The sequence below is a fragment of the Poecilia latipinna genome, unplaced genomic scaffold, assembly GCF_001443285.1.
Source record: "Poecilia latipinna isolate Pla-1442-1.1 unplaced genomic scaffold, P_latipinna-1.0 Scaffold1184, whole genome shotgun sequence".
Lineage (NCBI taxonomy): Eukaryota > Metazoa > Chordata > Actinopteri > Cyprinodontiformes > Poeciliidae > Poecilia > Poecilia latipinna.
Window position 1 is genome coordinate 19,165 of NW_015113800.1, and position 16,551 is coordinate 35,715.

A 16,551-nucleotide genomic window follows, 5' to 3' on the forward strand; every position below is an offset into this window, starting at 1 on the left:
AAGCACAGTGTGTTGATCACCACAAAAAACACAGGAGTGGTTATTTTGGTCATTTGGTGTTTCAGTTCTCTTAGGGTCATTGTCGCACTAAGTCTAATTTTCAAAGTTTCTTTTGACAATGTAAAGGAAATGCAAATGGTAGACTTCTGTGGTAAAGACAGTGTGTTTTCTGATCCAGCCTCCGACATTTTTAACAAAGCGTTCACCTATTTTCTGTGTGTATTAGGGGGTGTAGCTGTTGTTTTCTCCTATACTGGTATCGTTGTAGCAGCTCGTTCTGCCTCCACAGACAAAGCTTCAGCCAACAAGGTGCGAAGGACTCTGCTGCTGCATCTGCTGCAGCTGGGCCTCACACTGTCCTCAACGATACACAATTCACTGCTCATAGTTATCTCAAATAATCTAGACAGGGTGCAATCTGTGAACATGCAGATTGCTCTTTATGTTTGTGTTATTGTCCTTCCTAAATGCCTGAGCTCCCTCATATACGGCCTCAGAGACCAGACAATCAGACCTGTTCTTATGTTGAATCTCACCTGTCAGTGGAGAAGCTCAGCTTTCATTTCCAACGTCCAAGCTAGAAATAAAATCAGAACACATGTAACCTGACGGATGCAATTTCCTTCTAAAAGTTTATTTTTTTACTTCCACATTTTAATCATCACAATTTTAAAGAGAAACCCTTGGCTAAAGGATTGATTTTATGACTCCTACTGCAATCTAATAGCTACAAAATAAATACAATTTGTTATGTCAAGGCAGGAATTTGAATGATGGTGTTTTGTATAGAGCTAAAACTGACATAAGGATAATTTTCTGTCAGGTTGTCATTCTACTAATTAGATTGATTAATCTCAATCTGAGAGTAGAATAAATTCATACAATAACCAAGTAAAAATGCTACAAAAAATTGTGAGGGAAAACTGCAATGTATTAAAAACATTAATATGAGGTGAAAATGTAAGCCTGTTTGAGCAGAAAGCAATGAGATAAAGAAAAGCAGTGCAAAAAATTGTAGAAGTCTATTTATTTGGTTTAACTTTCATAAATAACATATTCATTGTACCACACTTTAACTCTTTAAATATCAAAAATCCTCCTTATATCTCTGTTAGATATTTTAATATTTACCAGGATTCTAGTGGATGTCAGAGCTTGACTAAATTCTTTCGATGGAATTTCTAAGTAGAGAAAAAAAAATTTTTTTTATTTTGTAAGTTATTACAGCATTAGTTCTCCTGTATCACCGCACAATTTGTACCTGAAATGCACTAAAGGCCCTTAAGTGACGTAAATCACAATCCAGTCAACAAGTGTGGTCAGCTGTCGATCAAATCTCTTCGGTGTCGTAACTGGCTCGGTGCGGCTAGTGCTACCCCAGAAGTACAAAAATGTGAGATTAGCCAGACAGAGCAACACCAGATCTGCTAATGGAAAATGAATCTGGCTGGGGCGGACCGGGACTGAACCAGTTAAAGGCAGTCTAGTGTAAAATTGCCTTAATTACGTAAAACCAGCCAATTACCCCTATTATAATGGAAGACCTTACTCTTCTGTTAAATGCACTGAACATTTAGGGGTATAAACATACTCACACTCACCAAACATAAAACAAAATTCAGCCCCAAGTGACACATTTGGACTCCAATGGAATAAAAAATGTCTATGGCCAAATGGCTAAACACTAAAACTCACTCAGGCCAACCCATTTAACAGAGACTTTTGAAAGTTGGTACACAGTTGTAGCTCCCTCCAAGAGGATCCATCACTGTCGTAGTGTGGGAAATTCAGACATCACCTCATAGCAACAGGTGTGGCCCTAATTTCCATATAAATCAACTGATCTGCACCAAATTAAACATGGCAGATATTGAAGGTTAGACCTTAAATATGTGTCCCGCTAAAAACACACAGGACAAAGCATGATTATCTAACAGCAGAACGTTTTACCATATTTATATCATTTTGATCAATTTCGAAATGATTTAATCTAACAGGCCAGACCTTTACAAGACACTATAGTTTACAAATCGGTATGCAGGACATAAAGACAAAAGGGGCAGGTGTTCCAACACCATCAGCCAATTACATATCACACACGACTCTAAGATAATTTGTCTCTGATCAGATAAATATAAGTTGAAGAAAGGCAAATTATGCAGACTCACCCCGGGTAAGAGTTTGCAAAGGAGGTCTACTGTTTGTTTTAAAGATATGGACTTCACTACAATCTAGACTGTAACTATAAAATACTTTTTTGTGTACAACAAATGTTTTCATTTACATTTTTGTTCTAATTGAAATTAATGTTTAATTTGGTAAACATGTCCTCCACTAATCACACTCAGCTAAATACCACGTTAGATGTACAGCGTCAGGGAATCCTAGGGGTGGCATTTTCTTCCACTGTGACGACTTTGCCATGCTGTGTGTTTCTTTTCATCAATGTGACAATGTTGTACACCTTGAGGAGTAAAGAGGTGTTTCGAGAGACTTCTCGTTATATTCTGCTGTTTAACCTTCTGTTTTCAGACACCATCCAGCTGGCACACAGTCAATCAATGTTTTTACTGTCTTCCTCTAGAGTAACACTGCTGTATTCTGTATGTGTGGTCTTGACTATTCTCAACAATCTGACACATAGCGTTTCTGTTATCACACTGGTGGTTATGTGTCTGGAGAGATACATAGCTGTGTGCTTTCCATTCAAGCACAGTGTGTTAATCACCACAAAAAACACAGGAGTGGTTATTTGTATCATCTGGTGTTTCAGTTCACTCAAAGACATGATGCAATTGACTCTAGCTTTAAAACTGTTTTTACACAATGTAAGCACCGTCCAGATGCAAGATTTCTGTGGACTAGAGAATGTGTTTGTTGATCCAGCTTCTGTTATTTTTAACAAAACTTTCACTTATTTTCTGTTTGTGCTAGGTGGTATAACCGTTGTTTTCTCCTATGCTGGTATCGTTGTAGCAGCTCGTTCTGCCTCCACAGACAAAGCTTCAGCCAACAAGGCGCGAAGGACTCTGCTGCTGCATCTGCTGCAGCTGGGCCTCACACTGTCCTCAACGATACACAATTCACTGCTCATAGTTATCTCAAATAATCTAGACAGGGTGCAATCTGTGAACATGCAGATTATCCTTTATGTTTGTGATATTGTCCTTCCTAAATGCCTGAGCTCCCTCATATACGGCCTCAGAGACCAGACAATCAGACCTGTTCTTATGTTGAATCTCACCTGTCAGTGGATGAGCTCTGCTTTAATTTCAAAGTTCATGTAAAGCAACAGATTTAATCTTATTTGAACTACAAAAAAAAAATCAGAATAGATGTGTATTTAACTTTCACAGATGAATGAGTGAAAATCTCAGTTGATTTTGACTGAGATAATTAAGAAGGTAAAATAAATTTGTTGCGCACAGTGTTGCTGTTGGTTTCTCCATAATGTTTCGCAATACAAGTCAATGTAAAGTTATTGTGGCATATTAGATTTGAGAATTTTTTTTTGTTTTTGTGTGGTTTTGGGAACTGACGGTCTGATGGGAAACCTCTTCACTTCCCCTCTGGCCAACTGTGACATCTGCCGCGCTGCTCTTGAGCATCGCACTAAGACCACAGGAGATTTAAAGGGGAGCTTATTTCATTGATCAGTTTTATTTATTATAAAATTTATCTTGGGATTTATTTAGGTATTTTTTATTGTTCATTTAATACTTGTGTTTCATTTTATAACCTTTTTATTTCAAGCTCTATTTTCTATTCCTATATTCAAATGAGTGGGTGGCTCTTCTCTGTGGTCAGGGTCTGGTCAATGTGCAGCAAGCTGAGAGACTGTGAACTTCAGTGCATCTTACGATTGTAGCTTAGCAACTTAACTGACAAACAAAAACGATGCGAAATATCTTTTTACGGTATGTCATCTCTATTTTATCAAACGCTACCCATTCAAATCAACACAGTAGTTGGTTAATGATATGGGACCAATCTGGGATGACCAGCTATTATGGTTGGAGGACTAATTTGACCAAAACAGACGTGAACTTTGCACCACCAGACCCGCTTCAAAGAAAACTCTGCACCCCATTTGAATACAAAAACATAAAACACAAAAGAGCCTGAAATAAAAACGTAGTGAAGAACAGAGTTAAAATATAAGACTAAAATATGTAACATGTTATATGTTATATATAATATGTTTACAAAATATCAAAAAGTATAAAAATTTAATTAATTCATTAAAAAATAATGACTAGGAAAACACGCTTTTTTATATTAAGTATACATTTACTTAATATTTACTTTGCTTATATATCATGAGGAGTTGTTTGTAATCACAGTATTTATTTAGATTTGAATGAAACAGTTCTCTAATGTTGTCTGTACAAGTTGTACAAAATAAAGCTGAGTAGACTGTGTATATTTTACACCTACAAACAACCGACTACATAAAATTTCTAGTCTGCAATAATGTCAATCAAAGAGTAGAGCAGCTTTAATAAACCTGTGGTTTAATATCAGTATAACCTTGTTGGTGGAGTTATTTGAGATTAACTTGGATGATATTTTTTTATTCTTTTCCTGGATGGACCTCAGTTCAATAAGTTTTCCTTTCATTTCTGTATAATTAATTTGTATTAGTTCGTTAAATAAATTCTGTTTTTCCTTTGCGAATACGACGTAGATTAGTTCTTTGTCTCTATATACTCTCATTTTAAAAATGGTACTGAATTCCTAAAAGCTACAAAAAGAAGGCAAACTTTACTCCTTCCTTCGGCTTGGTTTCTGAAAATGTTTTGTCACATCCAAAACGGCCCGTCGGTTCAAAGGTTCTGCCTTTCACGTCCACGTTTTCATCATAACCATTTCCCAACAAATCTCTGAAAGGCAGGTCTCTGACGATGACATAAATAGTGCAGCTCTGAAGTTGACTTGTTGGACAGAAGGTATGATGGTGGAGTTTGAATCACAATCCAAAACCGATGAGTTGATGTTGTTGTTAAAGCAATAGTTTTATCTTTGGATTTTAGTTTTATTTTTGTATTTTGGGGGGAATTTGACTTCATATGTTTTTAAATATTGGTGAAAATGCTCACTAATCAAACTCAAAGGAACAACACTGTTGAGCTGCAGCGTGAGGGGCTCCTGGGGATAGTATTGTTTTCTGTTGTGACAACACTGCCCTGCTCTGTGTTTCTCTTCATTAATCTAACTACTTTATACACCCTGAGAAGTAAAGACGTGTTTCGAGAGACGGCTCGCTACATTCTTCTGTTCAACCTTCTGCTTGCAGACACACTGCAGATGGCAAAGAGTCAGTCGCTGTTTCTTCTGTCTATCTGTAGAGTATCACTGTTGTATCCAGTCTGTGCCACTGTGGGAGCTTTGTATTCTCTTTCTCATAGAATCTCTTCATTAACTCTGGTGATTATGTGTGTAGAGAGATACATAGCTGTGTGCTATCCTCTCAGACACAATGTCATCGTCACCACCAGAAACACCACGTTGGTTATTTGGGTCGTTTGGACTATCACTTCACTAAATGTAATGATTCAAACAATTATAATGTTCAAGTTTTTATCAGAAGAACAGCAGCACATGCAGATGACAGACTTTTGTGGCAAAGAGAGTATGTTTACTGATCCAGCATCTGACCTTTACGACAAAGTCTCGACCTACTTCCTGTTTGTGCTCGGGGGTGTAACGGTCATTTTCTGCTACACTGGCATCATTGTAGCAGCTCGTTCTGCTGCCACAGACAAAGAATCAGCCAGCAAAGCCAAAAGGACTCTGCTGCTGCATCTGCTGCAAATGGGCCTCACAGTGTCGTCAACAATACACAATTCATTGATTACAGCCGTCTCCAAAAGTCTAGACAGAGTTCTTGCTGTGCGTCTCCAGATTTTTCTTTATGTTTCTGTAAGTATTCTTCCTAAATGTCTAAACTGCCTCATTTACGGTCTGAGAGACAAAACAATCAGGCCGATCCTCATACTCAATCTCAGCTGTCAGTGGAGAGGCTCAGTTTCATTCCCTGTAATTACGAATAAGAAAAAACAAAGAGTGCATGTCACTTGATGGCTGTTATTTCTGGTTTTATTCTGAAATTCATTTAACTTGGGTAAAACAAATTTTGTAAATGTGAGACATAATTTTTTTTTTCACCTGTGATGTGTTTGTGCCTTACTTTGTACTGAACATAATGACTGACAGCTGAAAGACTAAAAAGCTTTTTTGTTTTTTTTTTAATCCGGTGATCAGATTAAGGGATATGTTGCTGATTACGTGCTGGTAATAATTGGACATGGAGTCCAATTATTATGTAATTGGACTCCATGTTTTGGCTGATCATCTAAATCAGAGGAGCCAAACTAATTTTCATTTTGGACCACATCAAGATGAGGAAGGTCTTAAAGGTCAGGTTGTGGCAGAATATAGTTAATACACTGATAAACTATAACTTTCTCTGCATTAACGGGGTACTTCTAAAATTAAATACAACTGAACATCTTTCCACATTGGTGTAATCTGACTCTATACATAATGGATTTGATTTGATGACAATTTACATTCTGTGGCTTCATTATTGCACAGTAAAATGTAATTTGAATACTCCTTTATAAGAAATAAATACAAGACAGTTCTTGTTAATTAAAACACCATGAGCTCTTAAGTTTGTCTGTTGGTTTCGGTCTTCATAAGCTAAAATGTTTTATATTAAAAAAAATATGAAGCTGAACAACTCAAATACTGAAGATCACAAATGTGTATCCCTACAACATTGTCACATTTTTACTAGTATGATCAAATAAAAGGAGTCTGACAGCTAACATTTGTTTCACCAGGAAAATCCCATTGACATAAATAATTTCATTTAGAAGAGAATTCAAGACTCACAGAAGCACAGAACAAAACATCCACAACAAAAACAAACAAAAAAAGTTCTGGACCATCATAAAGAAAATAGTAAAACACTCCTCAATTAAAACATTTACATTCAAAAGAGAAATAACATTTAGTGACAACAGCCCTTTTTAGTTAACCTTTTGTTGTACCGGTTTCTGTCTTCATGGAAGTTGTAGCTGAGTCCAGCAACAAAAAACTTATTTAAAGTTGAAATTTAGATAATCTGTATAAAAAAAGACAAATTATTATTTTTTAAATAACTGTAGGAAATGTGTTACTATTTTTTCAAACAAACCACAATTTTATTTCACTTGTACTATTTTGAATTTAAAATGACAAAAACAGCAGATTGATAAATTTTCTTCTATGAAATGTTGAGATTTGTGGAAAATAATATTAAAAAAACAACATAGATTCCAACCTAATAATAAGAAAAATATATCTAAAAAAGTATTTCTGGTATCTCAGCTTCATTCTGTAGTGAAAATCCAATTCGCACAAAAACAATTTTTGTTATATTATATTTTACATTTTGTTATGTTTATTATATCCAGAACTAGAAATCAGAAAATGTAAAAATCTATAAGGGAGTAAAAACTTTTTCTCCTCTAATATAGTGGATTACTTTTAGCAGTAAAAACAGGCAGGCAGTTGTAATTTGTTGAAATCGCCACTGTGGGGCGCAGTTGAGTTTTCCATCCGCTGACTGAGCTCTTGTTTTGAAAGAACCAGGAAGTCGTCGTGTTTGATTGTTCTGGTAGGGGTCCGTTGACTCCTGGTCCTGGTCCGCTCAGCCTCCTCCGGTCGTCGCCATGGTGCAGATGATGGAGTCGCAGTGCGAGTACTTCATGTATTTCCCGGCGGTACCCATCACAGACCTGTCGGACCCGGCCCGGTACCGCAGTCTGCCCCGCCGGAGCCACCTCTACCTGGGCGAGACGGTCCGCTTCCTGCTGGTGCTACGCTGCCGGGACGCCGCGGCGACACCGAGCGAGGCCCCCGGTAAGGCGGGCGGCAGGGAGGGATGCCGGGTGGCAGGGTGGCGGGGAGCCGGAGGACCCGGTCCGGATCTGACCCGGTTATCCTGGGTCTCACCGGGCCTCTGCCTCGTTCGGACGCCTCGGTCTTCCTGGTTTTGGGGTTAATATTCAGCGCTGGACCGGTTCTGTCCCCGGACCGAACCTCCCTGGGGCTGTTGCTGCAGGACCAGGCAGAACAACATGGAGGAAGCATCATTTCCGTGTTCGTCTGGTCATTGAAACACTAACACACCGCCGTCATCAAAGCTCTGTCATTCATCAGAACCGGAACCAGAGCCCGAACTGGGTCTGAGCTGAACGGAGCCTGCAGCAGAGTCTCCAGAAACTACAGTCTCACTAAACATTACTAATTAATTTCAGAAACTCTGAATCAGGAAGTGAAACTAATTCATTTCATCTGCCTGGTTCTGATAGTTCTGGTGATTCTGACCCAGAATCCAGTGTCAGAAAACGAAAATATGACATCAGAGCCATAAACATTAGTTTTTGATTCAGTAAAGCTCATTTCTCTCCGGGTTCTGGTTCTGGACTTCCTGAGACGATGCTGGACGTCTCTGTCCTGGACAGACGTGGCGTCTCTGTTTGTCCTGCTGACCAAGCTCTGCCGCGGTGGTACCACGGCTGCTGAGCCGTTTTGGACCTGCTTGGCTGCAGCTCTCAGCCGGAGGTTCTGGATGCTCCAGCTGCTGATTGTGACGATCTTTCAGGATCTGCTTCTCTTTTGGTGCATGGAGAGGCTTCAGAGTATCTGTAGAGCTCACCTGTCTGCTGCTTTTTTCATTATTATTTTAAAGGGGCAGGATCATGTTTTCCAGCCAAATGGGGCCCGTATCCCACATGGGGCCCACTCCCACATAGGGCCCGTATCCCACATGGGGCCCGTATCCCACATAGGGCCCGTATCCCACATAGGGCCCATATCCCACTTTCTCACAGCGGTCTGAACGGCTCAGTAAAATCCGATCTGTGGAACTAAATCGAATCCGATAGTTTTCAAAGTGACTGCAGTCTGAACGGCAATGGCTAGGCCTGTCGCAGTAACCAATAAATTAATTGATAAATTAAAACAAATTCAGTCATTTCTATTTGTATGATCTTGTTTTCCTCTTCCTACCAAAAACTAAACTCTTCAGTCTGCTGCTTTGGTCTCAACTACATCCTTCTTTTGAAGGATAATTTTGCTTACAGATTCTTCATTATTAATATTTTGTTGCTTCTTGTGTTTTTATTTATTTGGAATATTTAAAATGTCATCCAGTGCCACTGTTAAATGTTCATTAGAAATGAAACTATTGATATTTGAGAATGGCCATTACTTGAAAATGGTCTCAAAACAACAATATTATATCGCAGTAACTTCTGGGACATTTATAGACCAATAAAATGTATTACTGGTCTATAAATCAGGCTTAGGCTTAGTTCAGCCTCTCAAAGATCAATAGTTTAATCTCTAATAACATTTAAAATTGATGTAATTAATTAATGTAACGAGTTAAAGTCCTGGCTCTACCTTAAACTTTCTCAGCCAATTGAAACACTCCTCTGGACGATGTGATGAAGCTCATGACTTTCCTCTCCCTGCAGGGGGCGCTGACGTCACAGTGGCCGGTTTCGGCACAGAATCGCCCAGCAGCCGAGCGTGGCGGGAGCTGGCCGGCTCTCTGTGCGCCGTGGCCAGCGTGAGTCCGGGTGAGAACAGCCGTCACCGTGGCAACCACCACCAGGACTACCAGAGCAGCGGCGATGAGGCCAACGAGGACGGCGAGGACGACTACATGGCAGCGGCGGAGGCGGCCATCGCAGCGCTGGGCAGCAGGGTGGACTCCCGTTGTCGGAGCTTCAGGGACTGCAAGCCGCTGCTCATCCACAACTCCTCCGGGACGGCCTCCAGGGAGTTCCGCAGGGCTCCGCTTCAGGTGCAGGAATGTTTACAACACATGTGGAAAAGTCCTGATCCACCATCCACTTATCTATAGTTTCCTTTTACACAGAGAAAGCCAGTGCAGAGCATTCTGGGTAAATTAAACCAAAGCTAATACTTTAGCCTAGCGCAGGCAGGAGAAATGGCTTGTGGTTTTTAGCCAAAGACTAAAGGGAAATCCTCCAACCGCTAAAATGTGACACCTCCATTTTGTGAAGAAGGAAGTTGCGCTCAGTGTAGTTTTTTTCAGTGTTTTTTGGTGCAGCGCCCCCACAGGCGGGGAGGGCAACAGGTTGCTCAAAGTGTTTGGTTGGTTCAGGTTTTAATGCACCGTCTTCATCGGTTCTGAACTTGTCCTCCTCAGTCCCCTCTGGATGAACCGGTTGTTCTGACGGACGAAGTGATCTTCCCTCTCACCGTCTCTCTGGACAAACTTCCAGTCAACACACTGAAGGTCAAGGTGAGCAGCTCCGTCTGCAGGTGGAGCTTCCTGTTCCGGCCTTTGTCTGGTTTGTTCTGTGTTTGGTGAGAAGCAGCTTTGTGTGATGTGTGTTGGACTGATGCAGACGTTCTGCTGCAGGTCATGGTGACGGTGTGGAAGAAGGAAGCAGAGAAGGTGGAGGTGCAGGAGCTGGGATACCTGAGTGTGCTGCAGCAGCGAGAACCCACACACACCTTCAGACACGACCTGAACACCTTCAAGGCTCAGGGTACGACACACACCTGTGTTTTGCTGCACCTGTCTGGACTTGTAAACCCCCTCCACCCCCACCCACTGTGATAAAAACCCGTCTGTCCTGCCTGGTGAGGAGTTCTGGGATAAAGTCTGGATCCACCCCAGTTTCGGTTCTGATGAAAGTGCCAGCAGTTTGAAGGTTTCATGTTAACCAGCGAGAACCAGAGCCGAGAAGATCACTTCTCCTGCTGTGGTTCCGACTCTCTAATTGGTCCAAACGGTCTGAAGGTTCCTGCTTCACTTTATAGTTTCAACAGAACTCTTCTGATGACCCAGAACCACTTGCAGCCATTTAGAGACAGGAAGAGGGGTCAGTGCTGTGCACCACTAGCTAAGAAGCTGGCTGAGCTAACCCTAAAGAACTAATCATAAACATTAGTTGTGGTAACAATATAGGCTGCGCCAACACAGGATTTAGTAGAAGCTAACGTTAAAGCGCTACACCAACATGGTCTTTAGCGGAAGCTAATGCTAAAGCTGCAGGATGTCGGGCTTGATGCTCAACAGTTAGTTCATAAGGTATTTCCTGTCGTGCTATACGTAAACATTTTCTACTGCCCTTTTTGCATACAATAATGTTTCCTGGTGTAGTACCAGCTTCAGTCACAGGTGGCAGTGTTTCTAACCCAGATGAGGCGAAAGAACCAACAGAATAATGATGGTTCTGTTCGGTTCTGTCCGCAGTGAGCACCACGCTGACCGTCCTGCCGCCTCCCACCGTCCGCTGCAAGCAGATGACCGTTTCTGGGAAACATGTCGCCATCCTGAAAGGTTTGGCTGAATCCAAAGTGTTCACACCCTGTTCTGTAAGGCTCCAAGCCAGACATCGATGTGCTTCATTGTGACACTCCAAACTGAATTGGCCTAGTCAAAGTCCAGACCTGAATGTATCTCAAAATCTGTTCTCCATCCGTCCTGACTTGTTTCTAACTGGTTTCCTCTCAGTCCTGAACGAATCTTCCCAGGAGGAGCTGAGCATCCGGGACGTCCGGATTCTGCCCAACCTGAACGCCTCGTACCTTCCCATGATGCCAGATGGCTCCGTGCTGCTGGTGGACAACGTCTGGTATGTAACGGGGCCGAGGGTCAGCTGCAGGGTCAAGGGTCAGCATCAGAGTCCAGGGTCAGCAGCAGCACTGATTCCTGTCCTCTCCTGCAGCCATCAGTCCGGTGAGGTCGGCATGGCGTCTTTCTGCCGCGTGGACAGCAGGGCCTGCCGCCTTCCCAGCATGCTTGGCGCCCTGGAGGAGCACGACTTCCTGTTCCAGTTGCACCTGAACGACGTCCCGCAGGACGACTCTAACGAGGTCGGTTAATCAGCCCAAAGTTACTGATGATCAACGTTTGAGAAACGTTGAGATGTTTCCTCTCATCCTGACGAAGAGTCGCACCAGAACAAACTCAGCTGCTGATGCGGAGGCCCGTCTCCATGGCGACAGATTCTGGCCTCCATCATCAAGATAAGACGTTCAGTCCCGGGTTCTTCTGTGTTTTCAGGGTTTCGAGGTTCCTTTGGTGGCGGTTCTGCAGTGGTCCACTCCCAAGATGCCGTTCACCAACTGCATCTACACCCACTACAGGTAAACCCAGAGAGGTTATAGTTCCAGTTTATACGGTTAATGGAAACGCAGCGATAGACCTGATGAGTGATGTTTGATGTTATGACGATTCTGGATCTCTGCTGATGAAAACATGTCATCATGTTTCTAAAGAGGATTTGTTCCTCAGTAGTTGGTCTGGGCTCCTTTGGCATGAATCACTGCATCAATGCGGCACAGCATGGAGACCAGGCCGAGGTTCTGTTGAGGTTCTGGTCCGGGTTGCTGTGATTTCTGTCGTCTCCCTCCTGAACTGACAGTTCCATATCGGATCATCTGTAACCTGACAGCAGGTCTCGGTCCAGATGTTTTTCTCCTCGGTCCAAACCAGATTCTGTTGGCTAAATCAGATATTTAAAATCCTTTTTACTGATCTGATCTAATATTTTATTTTTTTCCTTCCTCTCAACCAGAATTATGTTTTTTATTTTTTTTATACTGACATACTGAGAGGCCACCTGCAGTTCTGCGAGTGGCCACCAGGTGCTGCTCTGACCCAATCGCTGTTCAAATAGCAGAACTGAAACCTCTGAAACTCAGAAAACGATTTAATTTTCTTTACAGTTTCTACCTCTGCCTAGTTTCTCCATCCTGTTTTTTTCTTTCTGAGTGGTTCTGGTTCTGCTGGGTTGGGTTTTGGACCAGAACCAGGCCTGGTACCGGAGCTGTAACCCCGTTCTCCCTGCCTCTCCTCCAGGCTGCCCAGCATCCGTCTGGACCGGCCGCGGTTCGTCATGACCGCCAGCTGCCCCAGCTCCGTCAAGGTCAAAGAGCATTTCAAGGTCAAATATGTTCTGATCAACAACCTGCAGGACTTCCTGGCCGTCCGGCTCGTCTGGACCCCTGAAGGTCAGTTCGGACCGATGCTGGTTCTCTAACTGGAGTTTAGAGACTCTGAAAAGCCGTTAGCTGACAGAACAACACAGACAGAGAAATTAATCCAAAACTGAACAAAGATTTAAATATTAAGATGAAAAATCTCCTTTATCTGTAAATCTGCTCTGTTTTCTCTGCTGGCGGTGGTTCTGTTCTGACCCGGTTCTGGATGTGTCCAGGTCGTGGTCGGGGCGAGGACGCGGCGCTGGCTGCCGTGGTGTGTCACACACCGCTCAGCAACCTGGGCCACTGCCGCAGAGGAAGCACTCTGTCCTTCAGCGTGTCCTTCCAGATCCTGAAACCAGGACTGTACGAGGTGGGTGGACCAACGCCGCTGCTACAGCCACAGATACAATCAGTTTGATATTATCACCACTGATGTCGTCCAGAGGCGCTTTGCAAAACAAAAACTCTCTTCAATCCAGTCAGAGATTCATTCCAGTTGATCCTTGTCATCATTCAGATCTTTAAACTCAGTTTATTATTCAGATGAGTTTAAAAAAAGTTTCCATCTAAGGAAACCCAACAGAGAATCCAGTTGTTGACTTGCAGCGTCACTCCTGACCAGCAGAGGGTGACAGTGGAATCAGCCAATCAGAAGGCCAGACCAGGTGTAGCTTCTATAGAGAGAATAACTGACTGTAAAGTAGAAATAACAGCAAAACAATGCAAAACAGACAGTAGTAGGAGAAGAAAGTGAGACATTATGTCCAAAACATCGGAAATTGTATCTTTTTAGTTTATAAAATCTGTATTTCTTGACCCAGAATGTCTACACTTTGTTTTATTTTAGCTCTTCGATAAAATGAAACATTCTCTATGCATTAATTTGATTTGTCTCCAGGTTTTCTTTCATAAAACAAATTAACTTTTTTTCTGTTAACTAAATGTTTCCAGTTTTTCCTCCTATCAGCTTTATGTTGTCTCTGATGTTTCCTTCTCTTCCAGCTGAGTCAGCACATGAAGCTGAAGCTTCAGTTCACCGCTTCGGTCTCCAACCCGCCGCCTGACGCCCGGCCGCTCTCACGTAAGAACTGCTTCTTCCATCCAGCTGCAGGTTCTGGTTCTGGTTCTGACGTAGCAGCAGGCGAATGCGACCCAAATCCGATCTGTTTCACTTCCATATGTGGAACTAAGTACAATTGTTTTCGAAATGAGTTTTCAAAAACTATAAATTGATCAGCTAAACAGAACAATCAGGAAAAACTGAGAAAACCAAAAGTTGACACTTGAAATAACAGCAAATGACGCAAATTGGAGAGTAGTAGGAGAAAGAAGGCAGAAGTGGTTGGTTTGTAGTTCCCATCAGCTGCATCTCCATTGACCATGTAGTTGTACTTTTTGAAAATGGCGCCACCCACGAAGAAGAAGAAGAAGAAGGCCGGAAGTATTTGGAGGATCATAACGCAGCATGTTTTTAAATGACATATCGCATGAACAAACTTATTAACGTGTAATTTTTATTTAATTCCTTATTTAATGGAAACACCAGCATTGTGAAGTTGTTGGGTTTTTTTTTCAACATTAGTGGAATATCAGCAAAGTTTTGTGTACATTTGTAATGGAAATGCAGCTACAGTTAGCGCCCTGATTCCAGGCTGCGGCTCTGAATCTACAAATTAACCAGCAACAACAGGAAGTGGAGCTGAAGCCCAAAAACAGTTTCAAAGTTCTGCTGATGCCACAGAAGGAACTTAAATGTTTCTATAGATGATGAAGCATCCAGAGAAGCTCTGAAACTGTCTCCATGGCAACCACTCAGAGACCAATGGTCATTTGGGGCAACTGTGGCTCAGTGGTCAGAGTACTCATCTTGGAATTGGAAGGTCACAAGATGACCAGTCGTCATATGTTGATGTGCCTCTGGGCAAAGCAGGTGACCCACTGATTTGTGAAGATCTATGGATCTAGTGTGAAATGATTTGAGTGTATTATTGTTTACTAATACCATTTACCATTCTCTGGTCCCCAGGTAAAAACAGCCCGTCCAGCCCCGCTGTGCGGGACCTTCTGGACCGGCACCAGGCCAGTCTGGGCCGATCGCAGTCCTTCTCCCACCAGCAGCCGTCCCGATCGCACATCATGAGGTGAAACATGTCCAGGTGTAAAACCAGGTAGATGGCCTGTCTCCATAGTAATCCCTCTAACCCGGTGTGTGTGGGTGGGTGTGTGTGTGCAGGACGGGCAGCGCCATGGAGCGGCGGGCCATCACGCCGCCGGTTGGCTCCCCGGTCGGCCGGCCGCTCTACCTGCCGCCGCAGGACAAGACGCTGCTGTCCGTGGATAAGATCGCCAAGCGGGAGTGCAAGGTTCTGGTGGTGGACCCGGTCAGCTAGGCCGCTCAGCTGGACCAGAACCACCAGATGTGAAGCTACTGAGGAGTGGAAGCGCTGATGGTGGAAACATTCCCTCCACTCAGAGACTGACAGATATTTATTGTTTTAAAGTGTTTTCAGCATTACAGGTCCAGAACATTTCCTGAACATTACAGAGTATTATGGAGGTTCTGCTCAGGTTGCTGCTGATTTGGAGGGAAACCCGACAGGCAGGCCCGTTTCCCTCGGATCAGCACCAAGCTGCAGAAGTCTTCTTGCTCTTTTATTTTATTTCCCGCTCTGAACCGGAGTTGCTTCTTAAAGTGTTACCTCATTGTTTCTGGAGTATTTAACGGTTCAGGCGGCTTCATCTGTTTACAATCAGCACCGCCTGTCCTTCCTCTCCAGGTTACTGAATGTAAAGACCCGGTCCGGGCCGGGTCGGTCCAGTCCAGACACTGATGAGTTCCTGCTGTGATTCTACAATACAGGCTGATGTTTAAAACTCTGCAGGTTCTGTCTCATCTTTACCTGATGACCACCAGCCGACCAATCAGAGCACCAGCTCAGGCAGCTGCTCTTACGCTACCTGGTGGTCAGTGCAGGTACTGCAGCTTGACTCAACACGTTGAAGCAGCTGAAACAAACATGGTGGCTTCATCCAGTCATGATGCTGAACGGAGAAACATGCTTAACCAGAGGCAGCTAATATGGCTGCCTCTGTCGAGTTGCTAACTGTTAGCCACTCGAGGCAATAACAATGGAAATATTGGTCAGACACACAGAGCATTAAAGAGAGCCATGTTGTTTTTTAAATTACGAGAATAAAGACAAAATATGAGAATAAAGTTGTAAAGATAAAATGACAAAATCAACATTAAAAATTTTTTCTCGTAATTTTACGACTTTTTTCAGGTAATATTCTGTCTTTATTCTTGTAGGAACAAGTTTTGTGTCAAAGATAAGAAAATAATTCATGTGTTGGTTTAATGAGAAACAAAACAGTCTAACTGCAGAGACACTGATTGTTCTGCCCCCTACCGTTTAACATAAGAACTGCAGCACCACGGCGGAGCCTGAAAGTATGAAGGTGTTTTTATAACCAGCCAGTGTTGTGTTCAAGACCACCTAACCCGAGACCAAGACAAGACCAAGA

General features: G+C 42.7%; 4 protein-coding genes across 4 annotated transcripts in view; all 4 read left to right on the forward strand.

The window, feature by feature from the left end:
- Window positions 1-612, forward strand: part of LOC106960401 (olfactory receptor-like protein OLF4) — a 4,299-nt gene extending 3,687 nt beyond the window's left edge. The window contains exon 2 of the mRNA XM_015053484.1: window positions 1-612. This exon is cut by the window's left edge and continues 4 nt beyond it. Within this exon, the coding sequence (XP_014908970.1) occupies window positions 1-609 (609 nt within the window). The 3' untranslated portion in view covers window positions 610-612.
- Window positions 613-2,324: 1,712 nt separating this feature from the next.
- LOC106960398 (olfactory receptor-like protein OLF4) lies at window positions 2,325-3,287 on the forward strand. Its single transcript, XM_015053481.1, has one exon. It carries the CDS (start codon window positions 2,325-2,327, stop codon window positions 3,285-3,287), a length of 963 nt encoding a protein of 320 aa, XP_014908967.1.
- A 1,804-nt stretch (window positions 3,288-5,091) lies between these two features.
- LOC106960417 (olfactory receptor-like protein OLF4) lies at window positions 5,092-7,157 on the forward strand. The gene has a single exon (XM_015053509.1). It carries the CDS (start codon window positions 5,092-5,094, stop codon window positions 6,079-6,081), a length of 990 nt encoding a protein of 329 aa, XP_014908995.1. The 3' UTR covers window positions 6,082-7,157.
- Window positions 7,158-7,566: 409 nt separating this feature from the next.
- trappc14 (trafficking protein particle complex subunit 14) lies at window positions 7,567-15,903 on the forward strand. The gene is made up of 13 exons (XM_015053508.1): window positions 7,567-7,911; window positions 9,534-9,865; window positions 10,235-10,330; window positions 10,451-10,580; window positions 11,291-11,377; window positions 11,552-11,672; window positions 11,766-11,913; window positions 12,104-12,186; window positions 12,902-13,053; window positions 13,260-13,396; window positions 14,029-14,107; window positions 15,053-15,167; window positions 15,260-15,903. The coding sequence occupies exons 1-13, from the start codon at window positions 7,722-7,724 to the stop codon at window positions 15,414-15,416; spliced, it is 1,827 nt and encodes a 608-aa protein (XP_014908994.1). The 5' UTR covers window positions 7,567-7,721; the 3' UTR covers window positions 15,417-15,903.
- The last annotated feature ends 648 nt before the right edge of the window (window positions 15,904-16,551 follow it).

Excerpts from the sequence above, each read along its gene's own strand:
- LOC106960398 (XM_015053481.1), top strand. The coding sequence starts at position 2,325 with ATGTCCTCCACTAATCACACTCAGCTAAATACCACGTTAGATGTACAG.
- LOC106960417 (XM_015053509.1), top strand. The coding sequence starts at position 5,092 with ATGCTCACTAATCAAACTCAAAGGAACAACACTGTTGAGCTGCAGCGT.
- trappc14 (XM_015053508.1), top strand. The coding sequence starts at position 7,722 with ATGGTGCAGATGATGGAGTCGCAGTGCGAGTACTTCATGTATTTCCCG. Across the intron at positions 13,397-14,028 it reads TGAAACCAGGACTGTACGAG|CTGAGTCAGCACATGAAGCT; the intron begins GTGGGTGGACCA and ends CTTCTCTTCCAG. Across the intron at positions 14,108-15,052 it reads TGACGCCCGGCCGCTCTCAC|GTAAAAACAGCCCGTCCAGC; the intron begins GTAAGAACTGCT and ends TCTGGTCCCCAG.